Raw genomic sequence first — 13,010 nt, 5'->3', positions numbered from 1 at the left:
TATTCTGTGGTGTGATGAGACCAAGATAAACTTATTTGGTTCATATGGTGTCAAGCCTGTGTGGCGGCAACCAGGTGAGGAGTACAAAGCCAAGTGTCCTGCCTACAGTCAGGCATGGTGGTGGGAGTGTCATGTCTGGGGCTGCATGAGTGCTGCCGGCGCTGAGGAGCTACAGTTCATTGAGGGAACCATGAATGCCAACATGTACTGTGACATACTGAAGCAGAGCATGATCTCTTTCCTTCGGAGACTGGACTACAGGGCAGTATTCCAACTAGAGCTGCAACTAACGATTAATTTGTCTGTCGACTAATCTATCGATTATTTTTTCGATTAGTCAACGACTATCCGATTATTTTTTTATTTTATTTTTAAATTAATCTAGTGTGTTCTTTTTGTGATTAGATAATAATCCTTTGGATAACTTTACAAAAAAATGATACGTACAACTTCTAAATATAATATTTCAACTTTTATTAAATTGTTTCCAAAAAGTACTTCAATGTGGTAAAGTCGTTACAGTATAAAAAAGTGCCAAAAATAAAATGTAAACAACACTTTAGCATCAGGCACGAATAATGGTTATGCCATTGCCATTAATTCAGAGCCTGAAGCATTAAAAAAAATGCCATATAAAAATGCTACAAAAGCACTGCTGCTCTGCACTGCTGCTCTGCACTGCTGCTCATGCTCAACACTGTGTAGTGTGTACAAAACACATGAAAGACATAATATACCAATAATAATAATATACCAAAATAAAGTGCCCAAAAATAAAAAGCTTTAGGGCATGAGGCATGAAAATTCCATATAAATTCTGCCTAACACTTTGCAAAAGATGCATTCTGAAGGCATTGTGTGTTACCTTACTACTCAACCACACATAATGCCTTCAGAATGCATCTTTTGCAAAGTGTTAGGCAGAATTTATATGGCATTATGCCTCTTGACCTAAAGTGTTGTTGTTTAACACCACAAAAATGCTGGTCAACATACAATAACACTATGTATTGTAATTGAAATCATCATTGATTGAATTAAATACATTATTGTAGAGAGTGCTGATTGAGCAGTATTTATGTGGTGTGTTACTTTAATTGTAATGTAAAACATACCCGAGGAGGTAACATAGTTTTCAAGAAGGAGGCGGAGCCATATCCACAAAAGCACTGCTGCTCGAGTCTGAACTGCTGCTCAACACTGTGTGTGCAAAAACACAAGTGCCAAAAAATACAAGGTAACGCTTTAGGGCATGAGGCATGAAAATGCCATATAAATTCTGCCTAAAACTTTGGAAAAGATGCATTCAGAAGGCATTGTGCAACAATGTGTGGTACTAACGTAACTAACCTTACCTTACTACTCAACCACACATAATGCCTTCAGATCAGAATGCATCTTTTGCAAAGTGTTAGGCAGAATTTATATGGCATTATGCCTCTTGACCTAAAGTGTTGTTGTTTAACACCACAAAAATGCTGGTCAACATACAATAACACTATGTAATTGTAATCATTGATGATTGAATACATAGTGTTATTGTAGAGTCAGAGTGCTGATTGAGCAGTATTTTTGTGGTGTGTTAGGCCGCGTACACACGGGCGGGCTGTCTGCCCAACTTAGTCCGCTGAACAGTGTTTCAGCGGACAATCCGCTCGTGTGTGGGCTTCAGCAGACTTTTTCAGCGGACAGTCTGACGAACAAAGTCTTACGGAATTTCCGTAAGACAGTCCGTTCAAACTTGGTTTTGTCCGTCCAAACTTGGTTTCAGTGGACAGTCCGCTCGTGTGTAGGCAAGTTGGACGGACTAAGTATGGCGCATGCTCAGAAAGGGTTTACACGGCCGAAGGTTGCATTGCAGTGTATAGGACGTCGTTTTTCTAGTCCCGTCGTACGTGCTGTACACGTCATCACGCACGCTTTCAGCGGACTGTCTGCTCATCGTGTGTGGTCAAGTCCGTTCATGCTAATTTTGAATGGACTGTCTGTCGGATTGTCTGCCGAACTTAGTTGGGCAGACAATCCGCCCGTGTGTACGCGGCCTTACTTTAATTGTAATGTAAAACATACCTGAGGAGGTAACATAGTTTTCAAGAAGGAGCCATATCCAACAAAAGCACTGCTGCTCTGAATCTGAAGTCTGAACTGCTGCTCAACACTGTGCAAAAACACAAGTTCCCCCAAAAAACGTAACTCTTTAGGGCATGAGTCATGAAAATGCCATATAAATTCTGCCTAACACTTTGCAAAAGATGAATTCAGAAGGCATTGTGCTGGGTAACCTTGCTACTCCTCAGCCACACATAATGCCTTCAGAATGCATCTTTTGCAAAGTGTTAGGCAGAATTTATATGGCATTATGCCTCTTGACCTAAAGTGTTGTTGTTTAACACCACAAAAATGCTGGTCAACATACAATAACACTATGTAATTGTAATTATTGATGATTGAATATATAGTGTTATTGTAGAGTCAGAGTGCTGATTGAGCAGTATTTTTGTGGTGTGTTACTTTAATTGTAATGTAAAACATAACTGAGGAGGTAACAGTTTTCAAGGAAGGAAGCAAGGAGGAACAAAGCCCACCAAAAGCACTGCTCAACACTGTTTGGCTGTGCAAAAATATGGCCAATACAACACTGAAGGCAGCCATGAGCCATCTCAACATAAATACACTAATACAGCCCAACAAGAACACAACACAGTCATGACAAGTGCAAAAGGTTGGGGCCCTGTGTTTCTTCCTCCATTACAATGCTATATTTTAGCATTGCAATGGAGGAAGGTTAGCATATCAACATGCTCTGCTGTTAGGCTTGCTCTTTTTTTAGTCAAAATGTTACCAGCAACTGAGAAAAGCCTTTCAGATGGGGTTGATGTTGCAGGCACAGACAAGTAACTCTTTGCCAGCATGGCCAAGATGGGAAACCTCTTTTCATTTTCCTTCCACCATTTCAGCGGATTTTCTTCCTTTAGAATAGCCTGCTCACTGAAATACATGTGTATCTCATTCCGCACAACTTCACTGTGGGTTTCTTGATCCTAGATGTGACCAGTGTCATCCTCGCCATTACTGTGGTGGTCATCTGAATCTGAAGAACCGAGCAAAGTGTCTAACAGAGACACTTGCCTCTTCTCAGAAAATTTCATGTCTGCACTGGTTGACCGTTGTTCCTCACATCGATGTTGCGTTTGCTCTTCCTCGTATCTTCTTTTCACTTCAAGAGCAAGAGCTTGGACCTTGAGGTGAACTTTTAAACTGTCCTCTGCTGGCAGGAATTTTAGTTTGCAGAATCTGGGGTCCAGGGCTGCTGCAATAAGACATATATTTTCTCCACCATCATCTCTGAATTTAGTTTCCCGCTCCCATCTTGATGTCATCTCCTGTGCAGCAACACTTTGGAAAGCTTTGACTGCTGCTGTCTCGCAAATTGTGCTCTGTATGGATTTCTGGAGGCCCTTTACCAGAGGAGGTAGAGCGGAAGCAGTCACATAGGACTCTCCACTCAAGAGAACAGTAGCACACTCAAATGGCTTCAGGACTTGTTCCAGTTCCTCAAGTAAGCTCCACTGATCATGTTTTAAATCTAGGAAGCGCTTCCCTTGTGGTGTGACATCAGGATCGGAAAGAGTTGCAGTCACAGGCCACCTCTGTTCAAGCAGGCGGCTGATCATGTGTAAAGTACTGTTCCATCTTACGGATACATCATTTATTAGTGCATGCTCAGGGGTACCCATTTGTTGCTGCTTTGCTTTAAGCTTTGTAGTGGCCAGCTCACTTTTTTTTAAATGTTCCACAAGGCACTTTGCAGCCCTCAGGGTCTTGCTGATCTGGGGATCCCTCAGGGCATGGTTGACAACTAACTGCAATGTATGACCAGCACACCTGAGAGAAGAGATGCCATGCTTATCTTCCAAAATACGCAGAGCAGCGACAACATTTGCAGCGTTATCATGGACAACTACATTTACATTGGCCATGGATATCTCAAACTTTTCAGCTGCTTTTTCCACCCAGTTAGCAATGTTTTCAGCTCTGTGCCGATCTTCAAGTGGCATAGTGGTCAGATTGTACGATGTAAGATTCCAGTCTTCGTTGATGAAGTGGCATGTGACACCCAAGTATGCCTCTGTGGCAATGCTGGTCCATGCATCTGTGGTGAGAGCTATTTTTGATTTTACATCTTTGAGTGATGCTTTCAATCTTTCAAAATTCTCCTCATATTTCTTCTCCATCAGCTTAGTGAAATGGGACCTGGAGGGAAGTGTGTATCCTGGGTAAAACGTGTTGATCATCTCACGAAATCCTTGACCGTCTACAATAGAAAGAGGTCTCATATCTTTTACAATCATGTGGAGTATGCTATTGGTATATGCCATGGCCATTTGGGGTGAGCAAACAGTGACATCCTTTTTATGGAAGAAGAACTCCTGTGCACAGCTTTGCCTCTTCCTGAGAAAAGAAAAAAGACACACAATAATAATTAACATTTAGGAACCTGAACCAAGTTTAACCAACATGAATGCTCAATGCTGCTAATAATGTACTCGTACTGCATATTTAAAAGAGGGTATGGGTAGTGTAGTAAATGTCTGTCTGCAATTAAATTAATATTATATTGTTGCTGCTCTGTGTATTGGAAGAAAAGCATGGCATCTCTTCTCTCAGCTCATACATTGCAGGAAGTTGTCAAACCATGCCCTGAGGGATCCCCAGATCAGCAAGAGGGCTGCAGTGCAAAAAGTGCCTTGTAAATGTGATTGTGAAACAAAAAAAAAACATGAGATGGCCACTAAAAAAAAGAAATTAGCAAAGCAGCACAGCAACAAATATGTACCCCTGGCCCCTGAGCATGCACTAATAATGATGTATCTTACTTACTAGCAGTAGCAGCATGAGCATATAAAATATATTAATAAATATTGACCACAAATTACTCCCAAAATGAACAAAATACTAGTAAGTAAGTAGTAAGTACTTACAAAGATGGCTCGTCCGTTTGAGGCCGTAGTGCGCCAGGATGTTTTCTTCTGAGGTGCTCGTGCATCGCAGTAGTGCTGCCGTGGTACGCCAGTTCGGTTTTGCAGAGGGAACAAAGGACCATTTTATCTGGCCTCACTTTAAAGAATTCCCATACCTTTGAAAGTCGTGGTCTGGATTTTCGTGCTGCACTGGAACTTTTTTCCCCATTCCCGGGAGCAGGAGCCGGAGCAGCAGCTGCCGCCGCCGCCTCCGCCATTACGGCCATTTACCCGCGAGATGACACGTGCGTGACGCGTCGACGCCATTTATGCACGTCGACGAATTTTATTAGTTGACGTACTCGATTACGTCGACGCGTCGTGGCAGCTCTAATTCCAACATAACGACCCCAAACACACGTCCAAGATGACCACTGCCTTGCTAAAAAAAAAAGCTAAGGGTAAAGGTGAAGGACTGGCCAAGCATGTGTTGAGTTATTTAGAGTAGACAGCAAATTTACACTGTTATAGAAGCTGTACACTTAAAATGTAATTTCTTCAGTTTTGTCACATGAAAAGATATAATAAAATATCAGCAAAAATGTGAGGGGAGTACTTACTTTTGTGAGATAATATATATATGCACATGGGATGGGACAGCCATATTTGTGTGTGTGTGTGTGTATATGTATGTATGTGTGTGTATATATATATATATGTGTGTGTATATATATATATATACACACACACACACACACACACACACACACACACACACACACACACACACACACACACACACACACACACACTGAGCAAAATTTTAAACACAACACTTTTGTGTTTGCCCCTATTTATCATGAGCTGAACTCAGAGATCTACGACTTTTTCTATGTACACATAAGGCCTATTTCTCTCAAATATTATTCACAAATCTGTCTAAATCTGTATTATTGTGCACTTGTCCTTTGCCAAGATAATCCATCCACCTCACAGGTGTGGTATATCAAGATGCTTATTAGACAGCATGATTATTGCACAGGTGTGTCTTAGGCTGGCCACAATAAAAGTCCACCCTAAAATGTGCAATTTTACTGCATTGGGGGGTCCAAAAACCAATCAGTATCTGGTGTGAACACCATTTGCCTCACGCAGTGCAGCACATCTCTATCGCATAGAGTTGATCAGGTTGTTGATTGTGGCCCGTGGAATGTTGGTCCATTCTTTTTCAATGGATGTGCGAAGTTGCTGGATATAGACAGGAACTGGAACACGCTGTCGTATACGCCGATCCAGAGCATCCCAAACATGCTCAATGGGTGACATATCCGGTGAGTATACTGGCCATGCAAGAACTGGGATATTTTCAACTTCCAGGAATTGTGTACTGATCCTTGCAACATGGGGCCGTGCGTTATCATGCTGCAACATGAAGTGATGGTCGTGAATGGCACACCAATAGGCCTCAGGATCTTGTCACGGTATCTCTGTGCATTCAAAATGCCATTAATAAAATGCACCTGTGCTCTTTGTCCATAGCATACGTTTGCCCATACCATAACCCCACCACCACCATGGGCCACTCGATTCCACAACATTGACATCAGCAAACCGCTCACCCACGCGACTTCATAAACGCTATCTGCCATCTGCCCTGTACAGTGAAAACGGGATTCATCCATGAAGAGAACACCTCTCCAAAGTGCCAGACGCCATAGAATGTGAGCATTTGCCCACTCAAGTCGGTTACGACGATGAACTGCAGTCAGGTCAGGACCCCTATGAGGACAACAAGAATGCAGATGAGCTTCCCTGAGACTGTTTCTGACAGTTTGTGCAGAAATTCTTTGATTCTGCAAACAGATTGTTGCAGCAGCTGTCCGAGTGGCTGGTCTCAGACGATCTTGGAGGTGAAGATGCTGGATGTGGAAGTTCTGGGCTGGTGTGGTTCCACGTGGTCTGCGGTTGTGAGGCCGGTTGGATGTACTGCCAAATTCTCTGAAACACCTTTGGAGATGGCTTGAGGTAGAGAAATTAACATTCAATTCAAGGGCAACAGCTCTGGTAGAGATTCCTGATTCCTGCAGTCAGCATGCCAATTGCATGCTCCCTCAAAACTTGCGACATCTGGGCATTGTACTGTGTGATAAAACTGCACATGATAAATAGGGGCAAACACAAAAGTGTTGCATTTATAATTTTGCTCAGTGTATATATACAGGTTCTGCATCCCACTTTTAAGTGCTGAATAATGGATGCACTTTACACTCCTCCTTGCAATACAAGCCTATAAGTTGGCTGACTTCTAAACAACGCATCTCTTACTTGGCTGATATCTTATCTCAACAGCTGTTAAATGAGGCACAGAATATTTGGACAGAGCATCATTGAATTCCCTTTAGTAGCAAATCAATACATCTCTATATTTAATACAACATTAAAATATGCAAGCCTAAGCTTGTAAAACATGTGAAAGTGTCATTAGATTATTTTTAGCTTAGCATTGCAGGAATAACCTAAAATATAAAAGTCTAACCAAAATGTTAAAGTATAACTATGTTCTGTCATTTTATACCACTGTAAAGTCCTACAAATATTTGTTGAGCCTACCAGTCCACCTAATTCAATTCCTGTAATGTGGTGGCAACAATGCTACACTGCTCCGGAATTCAGGGCATTGACAGCACTGCCTCTGCTCTTGGAACCCTCTTGCTGGGAGCTGCAGTGACGGGTTGGGGGGGGGGGGGGGGGGTTCGGTCTCATGTATAAAACAAATGAAGAATTTTGCTCAGTCAGGAAAGGGAGAGGAAGTTCTTTGTTTACATTATGAGGTTTGTGCATCACTTAGTACCAACATTTGGGATTTATTTGGACTGTCAGAGACTTTAGTAGTAACTTAACTTGCTTCAAACTAATCAATCCTTGTTGGTGCTTACAAAAAACATATATTATAGATAAAGACATGCTTAACAAATATATTCATTAGAAGGTTTTCAAATTGTAACAGTTGCAAAAAAATTTAATTTTTGAGTCTTGTATGTTTCTGACATGTGTATTGGATTGACATTTTAATGGGCTTTGTATTTTCTTTCAACAGCACAGTGTCACAGTTGTCCATGTACCAGCAAAAAGGTCCTTGGGATTCTTTGGCCAAAGCAACGTGTACATATATGTTAACGGACAGCTAAAATTATCGTCCCCTCTCAAGTTTCCCTCAATGAGTGAAGTAAGTAAAGCTTAAAAGGAATCTTTTTGGAAAATATAATACCCATTTAAGAATCCAGAGGCCACTTTCCCAACACTTGGGCTGCAGGATTTTGTAGTCATGCTACTCATACAGAACTGGATTCTAAGTGTGAGCTAGTGAAGCTGCTTCTACCTGTAGCTTTACACAGAAGAAATTTGGGTTGTGGCAGATTAATTTAAGTGTACAATACATACAGAACACGGACTTTTTAATCATTATAGCAGGATGTTATGCAGCTACTTTCAGGTGATTGGACAGTCAGGAAAAAAAAGAAGGCTGAGGGCCTACTCACATCAGAATGCAATACAGAAAACCCCCATTCCGTATATGTTTTCTGCACTGTGTTCAAATGCGGGTGTCGATGTAAAGCTAATGACACCCCAAATGCAGGATGTAAACACAGTGGGTTTGCCTGCACTGGATTGCATGGTACAGAAATACCATGTGATCTGGTTGCAGTGCGTTTTTTTAAGTAGTGCAAGCACTACTTTTGGTGCAGTGCAATTTCAGCATGGGTTGAAAATCCACTGCACTCAAATTGCTTCTGTGCGAACCAGCCATAAAAGGATATTCCCGTATAAAACCCCTCCCACTTCCAGCTAACCTCAGTTTTCTGCTAGTGTCCCTAGGTATTGGACCTCTTCTTTCTACTAAGAGATGGCTACCTTCGCTCTATCTTTTTCCAATGATAATATGCCAGATTTCCCCTCTTCTGCTCCACAGAATCAAGATGGATTCTTGTGATTCTTTTTGCACCAAATTGATGCAGAAAGACGTAGTACCCAGACATTTTTAGTCTCCTGGCAGATGCTTCCACCTGTATCGTCCAGACCTTCTGTCCCAAGGTCCATTGTTCAATCCTGCTTCTCAGTTGCAGGCTTTACCAGCATGGCTCTTGAAACCATGATCCTGAGGGACAGGAGCCCTTCAAACTTGGTCATCCCTCCCCTCTTGAAAGCGAGGTAGAGAGATTTACTAAAGCTGGAGCACTCAGAATCTGGTGCAGCTGAGCATGGTAGCAAATCAGCTTCTAACTTTAGCTTGTTCAGCTAAACTTTGACAATGAAACCTGGAAGCTGATTAGTTTCTCTGCAGAGCTGAACTATATTTCTGATATTGTCTTTCAGGACAGCAACCTATGAGAGACCTCGGCTCCTCCCTTCTTAGGAAACACTGCCCAGCCTAGATTTAAAAGGCATGCTTCCCCGCCGGCTCCTCAGTTTTGGTGTTTCCTCTGGCAAAGAGACACTGTGAGGAGCCATGGCTAAAGACAGCCAGGGAGGCTGAAGCCTGTATGTCCAGGAAGGAAACAGAGGTCTCTGAGGACTAGTGGTGCTATGCCTTGGAGAGGGGTAACTTGGCAGCCACACTGTTGTTTCTGTTGCCACCCCAGCTCTCCGAAAGTTGTGTCATGGGATGCTTGGGGGCCTACCTTCAGGTTCTCAGTGGAGACTTAGGAGGAGTCGCTGTTCCCCCCTTGAACTCTGGTGCGAGCCTCGATGGAGCTTACAGCGGGGCCAGGTGGAGGGTGACGTCCATTTTGGCAGGGAGTGTTCACCTCTCCTTGATTCGTGGCTTCCGGTTCCAGCCGCGGAAGCTGAAGGTGGGCCGTTCCTTGGGCTTATGGGGACCTGGAAAGGTCGCATAGGCGGTTGGAGGGCCCAGAGGCAAGACCTTCCTTTTCACAGCGGGAGCATGTCAGAGGCAGGGGCCATCCGGGCGGCTTCTGCCATTGCCGACATCAGCCATCTTAAGGTAAGGAGGACCAGGGGGTTGCATCCCTTACCTATCACCTGTAGCTCCACAGGTGGGGTTCCCTCTTGGTGGTCGGAGGGGAGGAGGCACATGGGACCCAGGGGTTGGTGGTTCTATGATGTGCTCTCCTGGTGGTTGTCCCTACAGGTCTGGCTGGTGGAGGGAGGAAGGTCCCAGGGTTCTGGACTGCCTCACAGAAACAAGGGGTGGGTGGTAAATCCCACAGCCCAAGACTGTACCTCACCAGCGGTAGTAGGGTACCGTACCCTTTTCTTCAGGTCACCCCCTCTGGGGGAGGAAAGGGGGGCAGGAGGTTTCCATTCTTTGTTGCATACAAGTCGGCCCCATTAACGCGATCGCATAGGTGACATGGTGGCATAATTTTCCCTTCCGACAGCATGGCTGGTATGTCCAGGGGAAAGAAGGAAGCAGCAGTGAGCGAGGGGGCGGAGCTATTGCGCTCCAAGCTGGCCCACAGGAAGCATCTAGCGAGGTCGCTTCCGGGGCGTATGACGTCATCAGCGGGCACCGGAGACACTGGTTGCAGTCTACATGTGGTGCAAACAGGGAGCATGGATGGTAGCTTAGAGGCTAAGGGCTCTGATTGGTCTGCTGGGACCTAAGTTCAAATCCCAATGAGGGAAAGCCGTTTGTATGCTAGGTACTGCAAAGCACCTGCACCTTCTGCTGGACATGTGGCGGCCCTGTGGCCTAGAGGTGAGAACTTTGGCCTGGCATCCCTGCTGCTCTTGTTTTCAAAAGAGGAAGACCCAGCAGCAGCTGCGCACCAGCAAAGGGGTGGGATGGACTTTTCTGCGACACCTGCACAGGCAGCGGAAGCAGACCTCAGCATCATTAAGCCTGAAGTGTTTGTACTTTCCATGCACATCCTTTGAATGTTTTTTCCCCCTTGTAACCAGTAAGGACTGGGTGAAGGGGAAGATTTTTTCTCCCTCCTGCATGAGGTGTATAGAGTGGGTATGGCTGAAATCGCACTGTGTGGGAAAACACGAGGCTGGCGCTGAAAGGCAAGTCATGGCTCACAATTAGTGCAGCCATGGAAGTCTGCCTGGAGACATAGGATCTTGTCCTCATGTCAGCTCCTACTGACCTTTGACAAGTCACTTAATGAAGTGGCTCAACGGTTAACATTTCAGCTCTGGGTCACTGATTTGATGGGGCTGAGAGTAAGTTCCCTAAGCAGTCTCCTGGTGACTCGGGCGTGTCTAGCTAGGGGAAAAGGCCTGGGTGGCTGTTACTTCTACTTGGCAACACTGGGGTGGTTAGTTTAGATCCCCCAACATTCTAGTGCTTGCATCAAGTTGTGGGTTCTCCCTGTGTTTGTGTGGGGTATCTTACATGTCCCAAACTCAGGCTGGCATTTGATATACTTGACACATTGGCTGGGTAGAATGTACTCATGACCAAAAGGGTCAGTTCATACCAAGTCTGCACTATAGACACTGCAGAGAAAATTTTGCCTGTTTAGGACCAGCAAACCAGCTTGCCTAAAATTTTAAAGCAGGGGTCTTCAGGTTCTCCTGGTCAACTCACAAACCGTGAGGAAAAAGAGCTTGCATTGAAGGTATTGCACCTAAACTGTGCCTTAAATACTGAAATCATGAGTTTGAATCCCAACCAAGCTAGCACCCTGCATGTTTCACTAGTGTTTTGTTACAGGGTTGCTGGCCGGATGGTGCCTGATGGCTATATCAACTGTATGCACCTGATATAGGAAACTAAACAAGGGATCTCTGGTGACCAGGGCCCTATATCAGGGGGTGGCCCCCTGTATGGCATCATGGAGGGTTAAAGACCTTCAGGTGACCAGAACCTAGTAAGATGCACAAGTTTTTAGAACACTTGTTAAGAAGTGGGAGAAGGCCTGGATGGTGAATCCAGTAGACCCCTTCATTACAAAATTTATCTGGAGGAGTTGGTTGCAGGAGGACAAGAAAAACACTCCTGCTCCACGACCAGGGATAGAGCAGTGGAAAAGAGAGCGTTCCTGTTCATTGGGTCCGTTGGAAGCCAGGAAAGTCTAGGGTCCAGCTTCTCTGAAGGCTTTGGTTCAGTACAATCTACTCCCTCCAGATGCAGTTTTTTTCCACAGATCCAGACTTACCAGCCTAGTACTGGGAGACGGAGGGGTATTGTTGGATTCCATTTTTGAATCGCATAACAGACAGGAGCAGAGCCCTTTCTGTGAAATTAAAGGGGGACCCAGGTGGGAAGGCTGGGCTATGGCCACAGCACCCTGAATGCACCCGATCACATCTGCGACGGAAGTTATGATTAAACTCAGTGGAGTCCTCTTCTTGCAGTTGCAGGCACTTCCATAGGAACCGTCTATAGGGCGGTTAACCCTGGGATCTCTAGTTTCCCCCAGGAACTCTGGTTTCCTCCCATAAAACCTCCTCTTTGGGCCTAAGCCAGTAAAGGGTTGGTGCTCCTGGGTAGATGCTGTCACTCAGAGCTGGCATTTTCCCCAGGTGCTATGCCATCTCGCCCACCCACAGTCTTACTGGTGGGCATAGAACACTTTGGTTTTTCTCATTGTATCACACTGGCTTAAAGGACCACGGTTCTCTGTCTTGAAGGTTCTGGGAACCAGGTGGTCTGGCTACTAAGAGGGATCCCTTAAGATTATATTTTATTCTCCACTTACCTGAGATTTTGAGGCATTACGGCAGCTGGACCAGTGTTAGGTGTACATTTTTCCATGTAGGACCAAACTTTACTCATTGTAGGCCCTTGTGGGATCTTTCTTTGAACTTTCATGTGTCAATAAGGGGTTTCCTTCCTAAAAAGTAAGGGTTAAAATCTCTAGTAGTACCTGGGCAAGATGACATTAGCTAACAATCGGACGAGCCTATATGTAGGGAAATCTCAGAGAAGCTGATGCTACTCCATGCCAGATCTGTGCAGCAGCAACGTGATTCAGCTCTCCTTCCTTTTACCTGACACTAGAAGCTGATCTTGTTGTCAGCAAAGTGATCAGGCTCTTTGGACACAGAGTCCTGTAAGCCGTAGTCCCACCCTAAGGG

General features: G+C 44.5%; 1 protein-coding gene across 1 annotated transcript in view; it reads left to right on the top strand.

Annotated features, from left to right (window-relative positions):
* LOC143924327 (neurobeachin-like protein 1) overlaps positions 1–13,010 on the top strand; it is a 305,361-nt gene that overhangs the window by 163,977 nt on the left and 128,374 nt on the right. The window contains exon 16 of the mRNA XM_077448578.1: positions 8,059–8,187. Coding sequence (XP_077304704.1) covers positions 8,059–8,187 — 129 coding nt within the window. The remainder of the gene's footprint in view (positions 1–8,058; positions 8,188–13,010) is intronic.

The sequence above is a fragment of the Lithobates pipiens genome, unplaced genomic scaffold (genome assembly GCF_037356315.1).
Source record: "Lithobates pipiens isolate NorthernLeopardFrog02 unplaced genomic scaffold, aLitPip1_a1.2 Scaffold_22, whole genome shotgun sequence".
Classification (NCBI taxonomy): domain Eukaryota; kingdom Metazoa; phylum Chordata; class Amphibia; order Anura; family Ranidae; genus Lithobates; species Lithobates pipiens.
The sequence above is the reverse complement of the archived record's forward strand: the minus strand, read 5'-3'. Positions and strand labels throughout refer to the sequence as shown.